The sequence below is a fragment of the Streptopelia decaocto genome (genome assembly GCF_964273445.1).
Source record: "Streptopelia decaocto genome assembly, chromosome: 7".
Classification (NCBI taxonomy): Eukaryota; Metazoa; Chordata; class Aves; order Columbiformes; family Columbidae; genus Streptopelia; species Streptopelia decaocto.
The window spans coordinates 27,360,957-27,379,888 of record NC_138661.1 but is presented as its reverse complement, the minus strand read 5'-3'; the positions used below and the strand labels follow the sequence as shown (position 1 = coordinate 27,379,888).

The window sequence follows — 18,932 nt, the reverse complement described above, 5'->3', positions numbered from 1 at the left end:
GAGAAGAAGGCAGGGCAAAAAAAAAAAAAGTAAAAATAAAATTCAGACTTATGCCATGATCTATGGTCTGAATCTAAATTACATCAAATTAGATTAAACCTATAAGTTTACTTGTAAAGAATAGGTCTCATTCAAATACTTGTCACTTCTCTGTAGGCTGCTACCAGAACTATGCCATAAGTGGAGTCAGTTTCTAGAAATGACAAGAAATGTTTATTCTCTTTGCTATTAAAAAGATAAGATCATTGTGTTGTTTCAAACCACAGTGTCTAACCTGTGTAATCAAGACAGAGGTCAGAAGTGGAGTGGATGATCCTAGGGTCTCTTCCAACCAAAATGATTCTATGATGATTCTGGTTGTTACGGTCTCCCAGATTGCATTGCTGATTTAGGAACTTCTGAGTGAAGAAGTTACATCCTGACTAACATGTTTAATTGCCATCGATGGAGTTTTCTTTGATTAATGTATTTAATTACCTTCCCAGCTTATTTTTGCCTTTGGTTTTCAAGCCATCCTGTGGCACTGAGTCTTGAAGTTCTACAGGATCTGATAATGCATGTGCTTTTGTTTGTTTTAAACCTGTTGTCTGTTAGTTTTGTATGATGGCCTCTGCTGCTTGTGCTGAGAAATGGTGAATAGTCCCTATTAGCACTTTCCAGCTAACTTGCCATTTTACAGACCTTCTCAAATAACTAGCATGTATTCTTTTTGTAAATTGTCTGGAATAAAAAACTTACATACAATTATGCAAGATAGGTATCACACAGATTTTTGTTTCTTTTTAATTTTTAACTACATTCCTTTCTTGATAGGATCTTTGTTCTACTTGGGTGTGTATGATGACATGCAGGGCTACTGTTGGGCTAAAGAGCAGACCCCTCCAGCTGGACTCAGGAGACCAGCATTTTATTGTGTCATGGTTGATCTCCTGCGTGACTGTGAGCAGTTCAGTTTGAAGTATCCTGGTCTTGTAGGTTACCTGTAGTTAATGTAACAAATCAAAGTTTCCTGTGGATTTTAAACTGTTTTTAAAAATGTATTCTTATTTGTCGTAGAATAAAAATTCCTAAAGAGCTGTATTTTCCCCTTATTTAAGAATAAGAGATGGGATGGATATACAATTAAAAAAAAAAAAAAAAGATAATTAATTTCACCTCAGAAAGGTTTGGGAGTTGGCGTGTGCCACTGCAGCAATATGTTGCAGTCTCCATGGCTGATGGCTGGTGTGGCTCTGCTGTGGTTAAATTACAACACAGCAACAGAGAGAGCGGGAGCACAGAGCAGTGACTGGGCATCATCTGTCTGAATCCCCACCACCAATGCAATCCAAACATCATCTGGAATAGTACAAAATGTGAAATGCCTAGAAGCCTTGCAAGCATGTCTATTAATGGTTCTAATCAGACCTGATCTATGCATACAAAATGTAATTAAGCTATTATCATACATGCTGGGACTTGTACATTATTTCGCTGCTTCTTGTCATGTGAGGAACAGCAGTGATATAGTGAGAATACCAGTACCAAGAACATAATATGAAAGCTATGGATACCTTTGCTGCTGCTGTTCTTCAAATTTTCAGGGAAAAAAACCCAACCCACAGGCTGATTTCTATCACAGGCAATGCTAGTCTGCAAGGGCTCTTCCTTTGTCATATAGAAAGAACTCTGGGAAATAAGGGGATTTGGGGGATTTCTTCTAGAAAAGTCATAGCAATGTGACCCAAGCTGAAATAAACTGCAGAGAAGGTCTTGAGTTGCAGTATCTCCTGCAAATGAGTCTTGTATGTGCTGGGTCACCTCATGTGCACGTCATGCTGGTGCAGCAGGTCAGTGGTCACTGCTGCAGGGTGGATACGGTCATCCCTGTCTCCATGTGTGAAGCAAGAAAACTTTCCTTGGTACTTCCAGAAACTCTCAGCATTTTTCCTTATTTGCTTCTTAACCTGATGTCCCCTGTTGCCTACATGATTTAACATTGTTTTTAGATCTTCTGGATTTTTATTTTTCTAAATAATAGAGAATGAAGTGAAAACTGAAGACTGTATATACATATTTACTTATTAGTAGCCATGGTGCTTTTATACAATACAAATCTTCACTCCCCATCTTCCTAGAAAGATGCCTACCTCAAGATCTTAAAAATACGTTATTGAAAAACATTAGATAAAGAAATAACCATATAAAGCATTGTTTGTGTTAGAGTTCTCCTTTTTATGTGCATCTCCATCAAATAATCATTCATATTCTCTATACTATAACTATTATTTCCAAAAATTATTTTTTAAATCCCTTTGAATGCTTAATCTCTGGCATTGTACCTACTGCCGTGTCTCATTGGTAGGAAAGCTTCCTCTTTTTGAGAAATTCTCTATTTCAAATCATTTACATGTTTCATACTAATCTTTGTAAGTATCTGCTGGCTTTTCCTTCCACGCAGGGATACTAGCTTGTGATGCTGTTTTTTCCGGATTTATTCTTCACCATTCAGTTCTTTAATGATCCAAATAGTTCTTCTCACAGTTCCAGCTGGAAATACGTGTCAAAGTTATAATGAGTCGGGTGAGTCAGAAGCTAAAGAGGTTGTCAAAATTATATAAACATCATAAACTCTATTTTCCAACCAATTTTATGAATTATTAACTGATACTTCTATCTGATTTTTCCAAATAATTTCTACCATTTCCAGCTGCCGCATTGTCCCATCCTTACACAATGTTTTCTGTAGTGACTGTTAAAATTGGACCTGTGCTTCTGTCATATTGATGATACCATCTTACCTCTTATGTAAATCAGGAATTAAGTGATGCTTGTGTATTCAGCCATTTACCTGCTCACTTCTATGACTGCCAAAAAGGAAGCAGTAACTTGGCAGTACTATTTCTTCTGCCTCTTTTTGGGTCTTGAGCTCTTAAGGAGTCACGTTGACGTGACACTGTGCACAAACTGCATGCATTGTGTGCCATAAACGCTCTGGCAGAAGTTGAATGCCAGTTCCATTGGGTCTGTGGAGTTGTTCCTTACAGGTGGTATATCCAGGTGGGGAGGTCAACCTTGCTGATGCCCTCTCTCCTTGTTTATTTCCTAATGGTGTGATATTTGGGTAAACTAGGTAGTGCTTACACTATAACCTGAAGAAAAAAGTTACAAGTATGGTGTGCAGGTGCTTATTAGACCTGTGGTTCATTGGAATTTGAGCTTCTACATTCAGTGCACATTTGAGGAAAGCACAGTGGAAGACAAGTATTCCTTCAGTACTACCTGTAATACCTGACTGACTGATTGATTGATTGATTGATTGATTGAATGACTGATTGATACAAATTTTCTTCCACCACAGCAATAAGCTGCCACACACTGAGTAAATAAAATGAAATAGTTGTAATGGCTGCAAGCAGGTAGTCATAGAGCAGAACCAGTCAGTCTTAATGCTGTTGATTTACCCTGCTCCTTATTTGGAGTAGTTATTCTGGGCTTGTCTAAAGTTTATGTCACTACACTGCTTTCAGCAGCTGAAGTAATTTACATGATATCCCTGTAAAACTTTGCACTGTACTGTTTAAATCCATTTATGTATGATGGCCCTAAGTCTCAATAGTTAAAGTAAGTGGCTTAAATAAAAGAATTGGAGGCTTTTGACATTCTCACTTCTCCTTGATAATATGTATCTTCATACTTGAGTGCCTTGCAGGGTGAAAAGCTCTGTCTTTCCATTGAATGGGCATCCCAAAATGGGCTTTCAGAAACACAAATGCTATAGGTTAGGGATTTTTCTCATCCCACTCACTCTCATTTCCACAAGCCCATTCACTCTGCCAGCCTAGCTAACATAAGCAGTAATATGACACAGAGTTTTAACCCTTAAGCTATCTGATAATTTGATAAGCAAAATAGTTCTGAAATTATAGCTCCCTCTTGCACTTGAGCACTGCTGTTTGGTCCTGGGTGCCGCAGGGCTGTTAGGTGGGTCTCTGCATTCTGTCCACGGAAATGGTCAAAGCAGGAGAAGATGCAACAGAATTCCTCAAATGTGCTGGCTGGTATGGTCATATACAGATATCTGGAAACCATAATGCTGAGTCCCCAAAGGGAAATTTGCTTAGAAAAGATAGATCCTTTTATGAAAGAAGAGGTGGGTGGTTCTTACTTGGCTTCTGTTGTCTGAGCTGTTCTGGTGGTCATATTTTCATATTCTCTAGCTTATTTAACTTGTCTACAGGGGAAAAAAAAAAGACTAAGTAGACAAAGATTTTCACATAGTTGTTCCCAGGAGGTGGAGCTTTTAGACAAATGCCAAATATCATCCATAATTAATTTGTAGGAGCTGACAATATTATCTGTTTGTCAAATTGCTGTATCTTATCTCCTGAGCTAAAGAAAAATACTTTAGACGTTGGCCTGCCCAGTGTCCAGCTCTTGAGTACTGCAGACTATTATCAGTAAACTTATATTAAAAGCACTGGAGTAAATTAGATCTTGTGGATTGTAGCTATTGTGGGGGGCTTTCAGACCTTCACTGCCTAGGATCTCCAGATAGGTATTGTCTGCAGTATTACTAATAGTAAAACGGCCTGAGTCTGCAGTGATGGACAAAGTTAATGACTGTGTTAAGAAAAACAGTGCTGACCCATAGTTTACGTTCACTTGTGATACTGCATCAGATCTCTGGGGATTTTGCAGGAACAGTGTGTCACTTCCCAGGGTGTGCAGCCTTCATCCAAATGAGACAGTTGAACCTCTGCCTCATGGGACTGGCGTTGCAAGGTGTAGTGGTGTCTATGAAAGTCCCTGAAGTTTTCTCCAGCCTGGGAAATACCAGTTATGCTCTTACCACTATTAAACAGATCCCTTCCTTGGTCCCTCCTTGCTCAAAGCCTTGGCGCATGGTCAACCCAGGGTAGGTGGGCCTGACTGACCGCACAGCTGCTCTTCCACCTCGCCACCTTTGTGCTTTCCTTTGCTTCTGCTGATTTTTGTCCTGTTGAAGAGCATTTCATATGTTCTATTTCATATTAAACAAATTTTTCATGTTTCTGACCTTCAAAGAGAAATCACTACTCACTTGAGTAGTGTTAATATATTTATTTAAGAGCTGCAAAATTTTTCTTATTGGAGCAATTGTTTTTGAAGGTAACCCCTTTATCTCTGAATAGTAGTCTGTAGCAGGCAGCTGGAAAATAGTACTAATGAAAAACAGAAGAAAAGCAGCATGAAGATTATTCTAGATGTTTGCTGCGTGTTGTAGTTCAATTATTTTTTTCAACTGCAAGTAATGGATTTACCAATGGGTCTCCTTGGTTATTGTGTCATTCTACCTGGATGTTAAGCCTGTTGACCTGTGAGCATAGAAATAGCCTATGCAGAAGCATATGTCTAATGTGCCTTGAATGGCATCGTGCCTGTGCCTTCTACAAGAGTCATGTCCCCAGCTGCTGTGGCACCTTTCCTCAAAGATCGAAAGTACCGTCTGGGACTTTTTGAACCACAGATTGGAGAGGGGGGAAAACACTGAACATCAGACGAGGTCAGTGACGCTGTGCAGACATCTGCATGGGACAGCGGTGAGAGCTAAAATATTGGTATCTTTTAAACTGTCAGTTTCAGTCTTACAAAGCCAATTTCAGTCCTGCACCAAGTTATTTCCTATCTATGGAAAGGATCAGTCAAGCTTGTGCTTTCATTTTCATAACACCCCATCACCACTGCTGCCACCATCACCCAGAGATCCTGTTCACATTTTGGATTTTCAGTACTTAAATATAACTTACGACCCACACTGTCAAAATCTAAGACTGGCACAGCTGCATTTACTTCACAAATGTTCCTTTCTAGTAGCTAGTTTTTACATTCTTTCTAAAATGATAAATGATAAGAGAAACTCTCTTATGGCCTTAATTGTTCTTCTGAAGCCTATACAAAAATAAGTAAAACCGCATGCCTTTTCATTTTTATATAACTTGCTTCCTCATGAATATAAAGATTAAATAAAGATTAAATAGTGCTTAGTGCAGTGGAGCAACATGTAGTGATCAGTAAGCAAATACTGCTGAAGAAACAGCAGTGCAAGTAGAAAGAAGATGCTTAAGAGAGCTCTGGATTTTAAAAAAAGTATTTCAGAGAAGACCAGAAACAGGGAAACATCTTTGCCCTTTTACATTACTCGAGAAGGGAGGATATTCAGAAAAATTCAAATTAATGAAAGGAAATATCTTACTGCCAGTCCACACTTAAAATATGAAACTTAGAGCTGCTGGGACTGGGCTCTAGTTAATTGTGAGCTGAACATTCCCCAGTTGCTGCCTTATCAAAATGCTACTTTGGATTACATATTCACTCCATCTTTATGCCTACTTCGTAATTGCTGGGCCGACATCGAGGGGCTGGCTTGCATGTTTAAAGTAACATTCTATTTTTTTGTAAGTGACTGGGAAAGAAAATTGTATTTTAGCTGGTTAACAAACTTTTGGATTGAGAAACTTGACTGGCACTGCAGTGACTTACAAAATTCAACTTCCAAAAATGCTGTTATGCAACTGAAGAATGTTTGTTTGTCCACGTATTTCTTGAATTGTTGTCAGAGTCAGAAAAGATTTCCTGTTTTTTTTTTCTTTTGCAATTTATACTATAATATTCAGCAATTCCCCAACTGTCCATCTCTTTTTCAGCCATCATTTCCAGAGTTCTTGGCATTGTTCATTTAATAACATGCTATGTTAGCTACTGTTACTACTCATTTTTGTATCTTTATTCATGTTGACATTTATTAATCTAAAGATCATGATGATAAAAATACTACCATTCAAAAGGAGTGACGATCAAAAAATGTGAGCAAGAATGGTCACACTAAAAGGTTTGTCAGGTGTAAGGTTTGTCAGAATGGCTGAGAACTTTTAAAAGTGACAATCCATTCTGAAAAGCCAGACTCCAAAAAGCCAGTGTCAGCTCCACCTGATCATCCCGCTGCTGTCTCCCCATCCTTCACATCATACACACAATTTAAATTCTGTGTTTAAATTGTGTATATATTTCTTTGGTCTCTGCATGCCTTCCACCTCGATTCTGTTAATTCTCCTAAGACATACTGCTTCACTATCCATCAAATCACTACTTGTCGTGCCTTTTGGGAACAAGAGAGAGCACAATATGGCCATAATTAGACTATATGTTAGAAAATATCTGTTTCAAAACCTTTTTTTTCTTACATGGCTCTCTGCTGGGAAGGATAGGGACCTGTCCCTATCTTCATGTTGCACAGGAGAAATTCATAACAGGATTTCCAAACCTAAAGTTAATTTACAAAGGTTTGGTTTGTATTGTGCAGTTCTCTGGGCTGGTCAGTAGAATAAAAAAATGTGTGGCTTGTTTGAAATTGGAAATTTTACCTACAGTTTATAATATAGCAGAATATAATGTCAGAGCATATTGACAAACATGTTACTTCTACATTCAGATCAGTTTCAGAGATTATGTTGAGCAGGTTGCACCTTCAGTTGAAATCAAGTAGAGTTGTAATTAAAGACATCTCCTTTACTGGCATAATTGCCAGGGTACCATGAATACAGGAAAAAATGAATTATGCTATCACTTCTGTACCTGACCTGAAGCTGTTCACAGTTGCTCTGCTTTACTCTCCTCACTACCCAGGATTCAAGAGGGGTTGTTACCTTGGCCACAGTCCCTGGAGTGTCCTTGTAGGCTGTTTTGACCTACCTGGAAGCAATATCTCTACATTCATCCCGTGCTGCCCTCGAGCCAAGTTCTGCGTCAGCGGGAACACGGACTGTGCGGGGGCACCGGGTGTCTCAGTACGCAGCCAGTCAGGACCTGGCTGCAGAAGCATCCTCAGGATGCCTGGAAGAAAAACTTACTCTCCAAGCAGCCGAGCTGTGTTCAGGCGTCTCCTCGTCTGAGCAGACTGAGGCTACTATACCATCCTCAATCTATATTAAATCAACTTGGATTTACTTTTCCTTCTCAAGCAATAATCTGCCTTTGATTAATATAGTGGACAGTGAAGTCAAGAGCAAAAGCTGGCATCTAAAAATAAACTGCAAATTTTAATGAATTGTGATAAGGAGTTAAGACATATCTGTAGTGAATGCGTCAAGAGAGGATAAGTCAATTGTAAGTGTTGAGTCAATGCAGACAGGTTAAAACATGTTAAATGTGGTGTGATTGCTATCAGTGATGGTGAAGTCCTGTCACTGGTAGTGTTTTGCATGATGATGTATGTGTTGCGTCAATCTAAATAGTTGTATTGTAACACAGGATACAAATATTCCCAACATTACTGTTTCTGCAGTATTGCAGAGATCCCCCGTATTGTAAGGGGTGTTTCCCAGGAGTTACTTTTGGCTGTCTCAAGAGCATAAAGTAAACCAGGCTGATGAAGCTTCGTGACGGTCACTGACTCATCCATCACTGCTTTCCCTGCCAAGTAGCTCCCCCTTGCTAGTCAGGGGCTCAATAAATGTCTATGCTGTTCCTGCATTTGCATAAAGAGGACTTGTTGATTAATGTACACTGTGTCATCAGTAAAACTGTAGATAATATAAGAAGCAGCTTCTATTATGTTTGCTGCTGTGATAACCATATTGGATCTGCTTTGGTGAAATTGCCAGGCTTAGTAAGAAAGTTCAGCCTGTCTTGCAAGCAGCTCCCTCACCTTCCCTGGGCAACTGGCCATGCCATGGGAAGAAGCTCTGGCTTCCCATCGTGTCTCTTTCCTGGTGTAGTACTAAAGTAGGTTTTCTGAGCTTCTTTGTCTACAATATGTAAAAAGGGAACTGAAAATGATGAAACTGTAAGTCCACGAAATGTGATGATAGCAGGAATTGATTCCTTGCAGACCTTTGGAGAGAATGCTTGCGCTCAGCCCCACCTGACAGTATTTACGGCAGCTCTGTACCTGTGGCCAGTGTCGAGGTTTCCTCTGGAGTTTCACAGCTGCCATGGTGGGTGGGAAGGCACAAAAGCAACAGGTGAAATTAGCAATAATAGAGCAGTTTGGTGCTGTTATTAGCAGATTTCTGATTGGAGGTGTGCTTTGCTTTTAAATGGCAGTTAGTGAAATCAAATGTTTAGAAAATAGCAAATACGATTTATTAACAACAATTCAAACTTATTTTTGTGTGATTACTTCTTCATGCTGTACCTGTCTACAAGTGAGCCACATTTTGCGGAGTCAGTGCATGGTGTGCCTCCCGGCAGCGGTGTTTAGGGGTTTCCCATCTGACAAAGGGGAAACCACTGGGAGTGCCCAAGGAGAAGGGCTGCCCTATGGCAAGCAAACCTTTGGACTGGGACACGTGGCACAGTGTGATCTAGTGACCAGCCTGGGTGACTGGCAGTGAAGCCTTGGGAAATCTGTATTTTGCTCTGCTCATACTTCCTTGTATGTGGTAATCAATCTGTCTTCCTTGTGCTCCATTATGCACTTGTGTAAAATGGCGATGTAATTATGCATTTATTTCATAATGCTGTTGTGTAATTTAAAGAATGAGGATTAATCTTGCAGTGTGTCAGGGATTCCCTGTTTTACCAGCTTAACCCCTATGTTTGATCCCCATTAAATCGTGCAGAATTGTAAATGTGGGTTACTGCAAGACTTATTTCCAGGAATTTGTATAGAAAAGTTTCCTTCTGATGGGAAGCTGTTAGTATTTATTCTTACCTGAAAAGTGGTTCTTTTAAGGTATAACTTGCTGATTTTTAACATGTAAAACTACCAGTTACAGCATTTGCAGTTGCTACATTTCATATTTGCAAAGCTCAGGCTTTTTTACATGGTATGAGGCGTTCACCATCAGCATTATCCTGTGGAGCATGCGTTCTCTGTCCTACTGCTCTGCCTCCACACCTCTTTTCTCTCTGGCTCCACTGATCCAGAAGTTCCTGCCCTGGTATGTGAGCGCAGTTGTGATTATGCTCTGATCCGGTTGGCAACATGGCCCAACAAATAGATTATATCAGCACAACAGAGAGAAAAAAAAGAAAAAAAGGTGCACAGTGGTAGGAGGGCAGCAGCTTGGTGGTGGAGGGGAAATTCCATAAAATGGCATTGCTGCAAAAACAAAAAAGAACTCATTTACGTGTGGGGAAATAGCTCATATCTCTGGGACTGTCCCAAGGAAAGATAAATATACACGCTCAGCCAAAGTACTGTACAAGTGTGCTGCTGCTTCACTGATAGACAGATTAGGGTGCAGAAATCAAGAATTAGAACATGCACACTGGCTACATACATCCATTTAATTAGGGATTATTTTTAGGTTTTTTTTTAGTAGAAAAATTATTAGCAGTGTGCTTACAAGAACCACATTGGGAGATATTTGATATGTTTGTGAACAGCTGGTCTTGACTCTTCCATTGATCTGTGTGTAGTTTCATACTTTGTGGCTGCAACCTGGCTCCCTCGGAGTCGTTTGCTGAAGTGCTGTGAACACACAATTTTTTGCATTGTAAGTAAAATGTTAAGGTTTAGGAGAAGCTTGAGAAAGATCTAATTAAACACAGACTGGAACAGCATGAGAATAATTTAAATGTAACTGATAAATGATGAGAGGGATTGCAAGCCCAGCATATTCAGCAGGTGCTAATGAGCACAAGTTCCTTGGAGAAGGATCTAGTGATCTCCACAAACAGGTGATTAAAATGTCTGTGTAGGTCAGAAAGAAACATGGATCATGGTGTACCCTGTCAGAGGAAAAGAAAATAAGACTGAATGCAGTAGCAGTTATCTATTAAATCCAGTAGTAATTCTAGTGCCTTATTGTGCGACCAGTGATTTCTGCAGAAGAGCAGCAGTTCACAACTTGCTGCTACTCTGCCTCAGCCACATCTTGCCATGTGAAATGAAGCAGCCAGTCTAACCAAGCTTATTTTCTCTTCTCTGCAAAATAGCATCTTATAATTCCTGTTTTCAGATATATATTTTTATATACTCTGCTGTCCAAATTTGAACGATAATAATATTCATAAAAGGTTGTTCTTTTGCTAATTTTCTAATCCTCATTCTCAAGAAAATTGATAGCATAGGGAATGTGTGTTGTATATGTTTTAATGTTTTATACAGATTGCCTTTTGAACAGATTATCCAACTGAGCATCTGATGTTTGCTGCCTGAATGTGGGAACATTCAAAGGGTGCATTTGCATAGAGCTTATTGCATATAGCATATTTACATTGTGTAGTGGCAGATAACAATAATTTTTAGATAACTTTTGGAAATACTAGATTAATAAAACATTCATGTCTTTTTAAGTGAGAGATCACTGCTGCTGTTTTTTTGTTAAAAGTATTATGTTCAGTTTCCTCTATGACTAAAACAAGTGTTAACTGTGTGTCTCATGTCTTCCTTTCTTGAGAAGCAGCCAGGTGTGGGAGTAACACACTTAGGAAACCCCCCATGTAAGTTCTGTGACTCTCTGTAGCCCACCCCTGTTAAATGCCCGAGCCTAAAATGAGATCGAATGCTCTGTAGTAAAGTTGCATCAGGCAAGGGAGTGTGCAGAACGAAATTATTTTTATCTTGTAGAGGCAAAAATAATTTCTATCTTCTGTGTTTTAGTTGTGTAAGTAAAGGTTAACCTTTGTGGTAAGTAGAGGACAGTGTGCTATTATGCAAGCAGGACTTTCTAAATTTTACAATGGTGATTCCCGTTAATTTTATTATGATTTAAGCCTGATTCTTTCCATTGCAAAACTGTACCTAATTTATACCGACCCCTGAATTTTTTCCCAGAAGCACTTCATACTAGAGAACCTCATATGCTAATACCATGTAGGAGAAGAAAGTCCATATGACTAACAGGTACAATGTGACACTATTTATAACCTTCAGAAAGACTTAAGGGAGCTGGATCCAAGCCCGTTAAGCTTTTTATAAACTTGGGAATATCCCGAACTGACCAATCTGTATCTGGAAATCCAGCTGCTTTTGTGTTGAACCATAGCGTTTCCTGGTTTTATTTGGGGTAAACTCCAGCAGTTCACATAATAGCAATTCTTTGCAGTACCACTAATGCAGCTGCATTCCTGGGACTCTTTGACTCATAGTCTGCTTCTAGAAGTTGTTTCTTTTATTGTTCCAGTGGGAATATCTTGCTGTCAAGTTTTTTTATTTTAGACTTTGTGGAATCAGTTTCTGGAGTGTTATTTGAAAAAATTTTTGAACTTTTCTTTTTCCACATGGCCTTCTGCTAACCTTCCCTTAATATAGCAAAACGTTAGGCAAGAAGAGAAAGTATTTTCATTTTCAGTTTGTAAGGAGTTGCTTAAGTTACTCATGGTTGATATTTCTTTACTGTTGACTTCTCTACATGAAAATGTGTATGAACATAGTAGGTAGATTCCTAACTTTTACTAAGTTTGATGAACTCAGCTTAACAAACTTCATTCTCCTTTGGTATTTGTATCCAGTTATTTGCAGGACGGGGCCAGTGAATGAGAACCAGAAAATAAAAGTGACTATAAACAAGTGAAATTGATGAGCCAGTTTTCACTGCCCAGAGGAGACATTTTAAAAAGAAATGTCAATACTGAATAACTGAACTTTGTTTTTTCAATTTTTAATAACCTCATAATTTAATAATCAAATAAATTATGTGACATAAACAAAAACATATGTTATTACTTAATATAGTTACTTGGAAAGCTTTCTGGTAAGATAAAAACAGATTTTGTTCGTATCTTTCAATTCTGTGCTCCAGTAAGAGTTCTGAAATGTATCTCCAAAGATTCAGGACATGCAATGGAGAGAATGCCATTTTTATTTTTACCTGCCATTATATAGGCAGAAACTATTACATCTGGCCCTTTCCTGCTCACATGATGTCCTGCTTGTTTTAACCATGGAAAAGTAGATGTATGCGTGCAGGGAAATAGCCAATGTACAGCATGACTCAGGAAGTGGGAAGCCAGTTTCAGTAGGTGCTGTTAGGCTCTTGTGCTTTGCCTGAGCACTGAGATCCTATGGCACCATGAAAACAGAGTCAATATTGGTAACAGCAGCTTATAGGTCAACAGTTCAAATTAATGTAGAAAATCTTCTGGCCTCCTCTCTCAAATCCTCAGATCCAGATTTGTGACACACTGACTTGGATGCACCTGCAGGCCCTGTGCTGAGCAGGGTGGTCCCAGCTCCCTCCAGTGCTGCTTTCCCTTTCACTCAAGCCTGTCAGTTGTGTGGCCACAAGCTCAACCCTGCAAAAATACTTTATTTGCTGGATCAGTGAGCTCGTAGGTAGTCATGACATTGTTAGATCCGATGCAACAGAAGTAGTGGGAATGTGCAGTTCAGAGAAGATTGAGCAGGACCACCCCTTTCCACCGCTACTTGCAGGTAGAACAAACTAAATGTATTGCAAAATTGTACCCAAGAGTTAGAAGAACAATTCTTTCTAGCCCCTGAAACAAAAGATAATGATAACAATTACAAGAATCACAAACAGGAGGGAAAGGAAAGAGCAAGAGGACAAAGGCAATTAGAGGTGTTACAGGGAGAAGACGTAACAGGGAAGAGGGAAGTAGCTAGAGGAAGAGAGGTTAGAGAAATACCAGGGGATTGTATATTGACAACTAGTGGCAGCAAATGCAGGTAAAAATGAGGAAGCGCCTTTCCCTGAAGGTCGAGCGTACCATCCTTGGCCTTCAAACACGATGCTTCAGTCTCAAGAAAGAGTTCTCTCTTTCTGGGCAGAACTGAAATGCTATTGCTTTGTGAGCAGTCCACAGCAATATCCTGGGTGCTGAAAGCCAGAACCTTCCCCCCTTGTGAGCTCTCTGTGGGGGAAGTGGGGAGGGAAAGCCAAGGCACCGGTGCCAGTCCTGAGAAGCATTTATTGCTGAGCAGCCCAAAGCAGCTGGTGAAAAGTCCATCTGAAGAGAAACTGGCGTAGCAGTGAACTTGCTACCCCAGGATGTCGGTTCGTTAAGTGGGAGGCGAGTCTGGATGTGGCTTTCATAAACCTTCATCCAGAGGTCACAGACTGCCTCTCACCGCCGCTGGCTTCTCCTCCCAGGGCAGCCAGATCACATGTAGTTCTGCAATTTGGACAATAGGTGGGGCTGGAAAAGCAGTGTGGGTCCTCTGATACCAACAAAGGCTTCAGCACCGAATCATTTCAAAAAGTAGGTACTACTTAAATCCCCATGTGATTCGGTTCCCTGAGCTGACTCTGAAATTCTGAAATCTCCTTACAACTCTTCATGAGTTCACTCATGTCACTCAAGCTGCAGGAGCTGGGAGAGGTTTATAATAGCAATGTATTTTCTGTGTGTTTGACAGCAGCTTCCTACAATGAATTGTTTGGGTTATTTTTCTTTGTCACTAGGGAGTTAAATTAGTTATATGCTTAATTCATGTTGCAGTTAAGAACTGTGGGAAATAAGGGTATGCTAGAAGTCCCACTATTTGAGACACAGATGTGAAAGTGTTTCCTGTCAGTCTGTTTTTACAGCTAAAAAAAATCTTTGCGTTTCCTTTGTTTTCTGCAGCTATTTGAAGCTGTCAACTGCCTGGCAAAAGGGAATGCTCGGTTGCTTGTGCTGGGCCGCAAACACATGCTGAGTAACTCTCCAAATTGGAAAAGAGAGGTTATGAAGGAAATGCAGAATAAGGCAGACTTCTTCTTTGCTGAAAATATGTAAGTTTAAGAAAATGGCTAAATGTAATGGAGATGAACACTTGATTTATGTGCATTTTAAATCAGTATAAACAGCTGCAGTTTTTGGTGCCATTACTAGTATCTCCCACCTGTGTGTGTGAAAGAGAAACATATCGCTTGCTGTACTTGCTTCAAAGAACAATACATATTAAAGTTGTATCATGAAGAATTTCATCACTTAGAATCATGTTGTAGGGTTTATTAGGATTTATAACTCAAAACCACTGCCAAGACGATAGTGGCCTGAACTGTCAGAATACCTGATAGCATCAGTGCACATCGTGGTCTGCTGTGTCAGCCCTGCATGGGGGAGATGAATTTTGTGCCTGGCCAGTGTTGTTTGGTAGCCCAGGAGTGTGGAGAGTCTGGAGCGCTGACTTCCTTGCTGCTTGTGGAGGAGAATATTTCTGTGAGTGGAAATAGACCCTCTGCCTCTCTAATTTAAGAAGCACGACCCCCTTGCTCTTGCCCAGTCAAACCTGTCCTTGTCTCTAACTCGCCTCTTCCTCAGTGTCCCCTCTGCTTGCCCTGCTTTCCTCCTGCAATGAGGCTCAGTTCCCTTCAGTTCCACCTGGTCTTCATCCAAGTTGGGCACTGTTGATCCTTCACCCATCTCTGCTGTTTCTTCTGTGATTCAAATTCCCTGAACTTCCCTGAACAGCTAATCCAAGTCCCTTCTGTCTGGCTTCTTGTTTCAGATCTGTTCTCCTTCATCCCCTCTCTGCTTCTGGCTGTTGTTCTCTTTGCTGTTGAATCATGTTGCTTTCTTTCCTGCTATCTGAGCACTGACAAAGGAGACACTGTTACTGCAGTGGAAATCCTATGTGATCTTGTCTCTTGCATTTTACTATTACAGTAATCCACAGCAATCAAAAAGTGGTTTCAAGCAAAGTTCTGCTCAGCTTCTCCAGGTATAGGGTATCTCATGCCCTATTTCCCCTAAAATTGTTTCAGTTTAATAGCCAAATATATTTTCCAAATAATCATAGTACCTTTTGCAAGTATATTTACAAATAAAGGCAAAGATTCACAGATTGGTGCTGTTGCCTACATTACATTTTATTATCAGTTGTGATGATCGTTTATATTCCAACAAAGTTTTGGAGGTACCTTATGAGTTTTAGCAGTTCTGTTCCACATAGCACTTTTAAGTTATGTGGCAAAAGATTATATTGTATTATCAGATTGTGATAGGAGGAAAGAATGCTCTGTGTAGCATGCAATTAATTTTCATTGCACTCTAACTTTTGGTGGCCTGTGATAAGCAGAAGTTCTTTATTCTACCAGGGAACTAGAGTAGTGATGGGAATTTTCAGTGTTGCTGATGAATAAATCTCAGATCAACATTTGATTAATTTCCTGCAACCACTTCCTGCCTTGTGCATTTGTTTTGTTCAGCTCTGAGGACGATACCTTCTTGTTATACGCCACTCTTCGATCGGGCAAGCATTGCAAGTTTGTTACTAGAGACTTCCTCCGGGATCACAAGGCTTGTCTTTCCGACATTGTAACGCGTCATCTGTTCCGTAAGTGGCAGCGTGGACACCAAATAGTGATTTCCTCTTCTGGAGAAGGAAAGCGTTTAAAATTTTTGGTAAGTTTTCTGCTACATTCAGAGAGCACACAGAGCATATTCATTAAAGATACACAATTTCGAACTCTGGAAGCAAAAAGATTCTTGTGTGAGTCTAAGAAATGGATTTGTGCCAATGGCTTCAAAACTCTCATGCTTACTGAAAATTCACTGTATTCACAAAGCATACCACAAAAATGAAAATAGTCAGAAAGACAAGAAAGAAATGCTGCCTAAATGTTTAAAATGTAAATGTAGGTGCTTGTTTCTATATACGAATCTTTCCATTGCTGTAAAACATAAGTGCCAATATTTTTTCATTTATTTTGAACTTTGAAATACCTTATTCTCCCCTGTAGCACTGTTATAAAATATTGTGCTTCTAATTGTACAATAGAATTTATTCCATCTTTATTTTAAAGAAGCAGGAAAACACACTCTAACATTAGCCTAACATATGTATAAAGTCTCATGAAGGAAAGCCCAGAACACTCAGGTATATAGTCAGTATTCAGCTGCAGAAATTGCAGTCTTCCAAGCATAGTATCATCTTATAGCAGAATATTACTCTTATTGTCTAGGAGACATGTATGCTTGAGAGCCATGAACAGTACATTAACAGGAGTGCAGCTGGTTTAAGATTTTTCTAGGGAAAAATTCATCATGTTGACATTCCATATCAGCAGTTTTTTGTTATCTGTTTGCATTGTTATTGCCTACTGGTTGAAATTGTAAAATAATATTCACCATTACAAACAGACCATAGAGACACAGGCTTATAAGAACAATGGCCTTTCCTTCAGTGTTGCCATATCTACAGTACTTTTTATGGAACCAAATACTGCAGGTAGGGCTACCTGAGTAACACAGCTTTACCTACACTTCGTTTCTTTCTTTTGTACAAAAGGGCTACTAATTTTCACATCTTAATTCCCATACATGTGATTTGGATGATTGACATTCCCAGTCATAGCTGTCTTCTAGGTTATTCTGGAAGCTGTCAGAGGTCAGTAGACATCCAAGACTGTACATGCAGAGTGACAGTATGTTCTGAGAACCATAACTGCCGACCAGTTGCGTTGCTGTTGTATTTGTGTTATGTACGTTGAGTTAGGATACCTGAAACATAATAGACCAGAAAAATAGTTTATTATATTTGTTCGACTAGATGCTCTTGAAAGTGTTAGCGATAAACCCTTTTCTTACATCCTCCTCAGCACAGAGCAAGTCAGCTCTGTAAAGAGGTACACTGGAAGAACAAACACGAGATGTCATTAATGTCATTAAATCCTATCAGTTCAAGCCTATGAACTCCACATCCTGAGTTAATTTCCATATGATATAATTTAACTGAACAGAAAAACCATCATTTTGCTATTTCTAGAAATTGAATGCATTATGTTTAAATTATTATTAGCTGGTGGAGACTGAAGACATGATTTTAACCATTTATAATAACTCCTAGACCTCCAAATACTAAAAGATGTTTTAGTTCTTCCTCCAGTACTAAAATTTAGAATTTGTTTGGTGTAAGGAAATAAATCAGAGTTGTTAGGAATCTCCATAGGTTCATCACTTTAAGGTAAGTGTTGGAAGTTATAACTACCTATAACTGGTATTTTAGTAATATATTGTATTTAGTAATATCTAAAGAAATGGTTTCATCTGTCTTTATCCAACAGCCTGCTTTGTGTTATGACTGTGTGGTACAGACTACAGGTGATACATGGCACATCCCCTATAAAGACACTTTTGACGAAAAATATTCATATGAAGTACCAAGAAAATGGCTCTGCATTCAACAGAAGTGATGAAGAATGTAATTCTACAAGCTGAAGCCACCTTTTTTTTTTTTTAAATCACTGTTGCTGACTAGCAGAACGCAGCAGTACAATTATGGGGTTAATGTGTGAGGCCCTATCACTAAAGAAAATTCAGTAACTGCGTTTTGTCAAAATCATTCCTGCAGTAAATCGGTTAACATCAGTGGTGGTCCAGCAGGGATGAATTAGGTCCATTATTTCCATCTTTACAGGTGATTTCTGTACCCTCTCAATGTGATTTGTCTCAATATGATTTGAATTAAAACTTGGTTTTTCCTCTTGAAATTTCAGGGGGGTTGGCTTGTTTGTTAGTTTTTTCTCAAGCTTTTAATTTACACTGACATTCATAAATTCCGTACTTCCAAGAAATTAACCAGGACTTTCAATATACCTTGACAATGGACAGGCTGACTTTGCAACAGTGTCACACAATGTCTGTAGCAAATAAATGGAGCTAATGGGGCCAAATGGTATGTTTACCATTGGCAGACACACGTAGCCCTAATATTTCCTCACACTAACCAGAATTGATTTGATCACACAGAATGCAAAACTTTTGTTGTAGCAACATATATTGAGATTTTGATTGGAAGAATTAGTAAAAAATGAGTGGGATATTGTGTGGCTCTTTCACATTCTAAAATTTGATGCTTCTGACAGGGTTTCATGTCATTGGAACTGTTTGCTTATGTAAATGCATGAATTTTGTAAACAAAAATTGATGATAAATCTAAATTCTTACAGGCAGTAATAGAACAAAACTGAATTTTCTACTGATAATTTTATAAAAATTATCCCAAGTTTTTTAAAAAAAAGAACACAGGAAAAGCGTTCCAAGTTATTATTTATAAGTGGTTTATGGTAAATGTT

The 18,932-nt window shown here is 39.1% G+C and overlaps 1 protein-coding gene across 2 annotated transcripts in view; it reads left to right on the top strand.

Moving 5' to 3' along the window:
* Nucleotides 1-18,347, top strand: part of PRORP (protein only RNase P catalytic subunit) — a 52,899-nt gene extending 34,552 nt beyond the window's left edge. For both annotated transcript variants that reach the window (XM_082057738.1, XM_082057739.1), the window contains exons 6-8: nucleotides 14,497-14,645; nucleotides 16,065-16,260; nucleotides 17,922-18,347. In XM_082057738.1, coding sequence (XP_081913864.1) covers nucleotides 14,497-14,645; nucleotides 16,065-16,260; nucleotides 17,922-18,050 — 474 coding nt within the window. In that variant the 3' untranslated portion in view covers nucleotides 18,051-18,347. The remainder of the gene's footprint in view (nucleotides 1-14,496; nucleotides 14,646-16,064; nucleotides 16,261-17,921) is intronic.
* The last annotated feature ends 585 nt before the right edge of the window (nucleotides 18,348-18,932 follow it).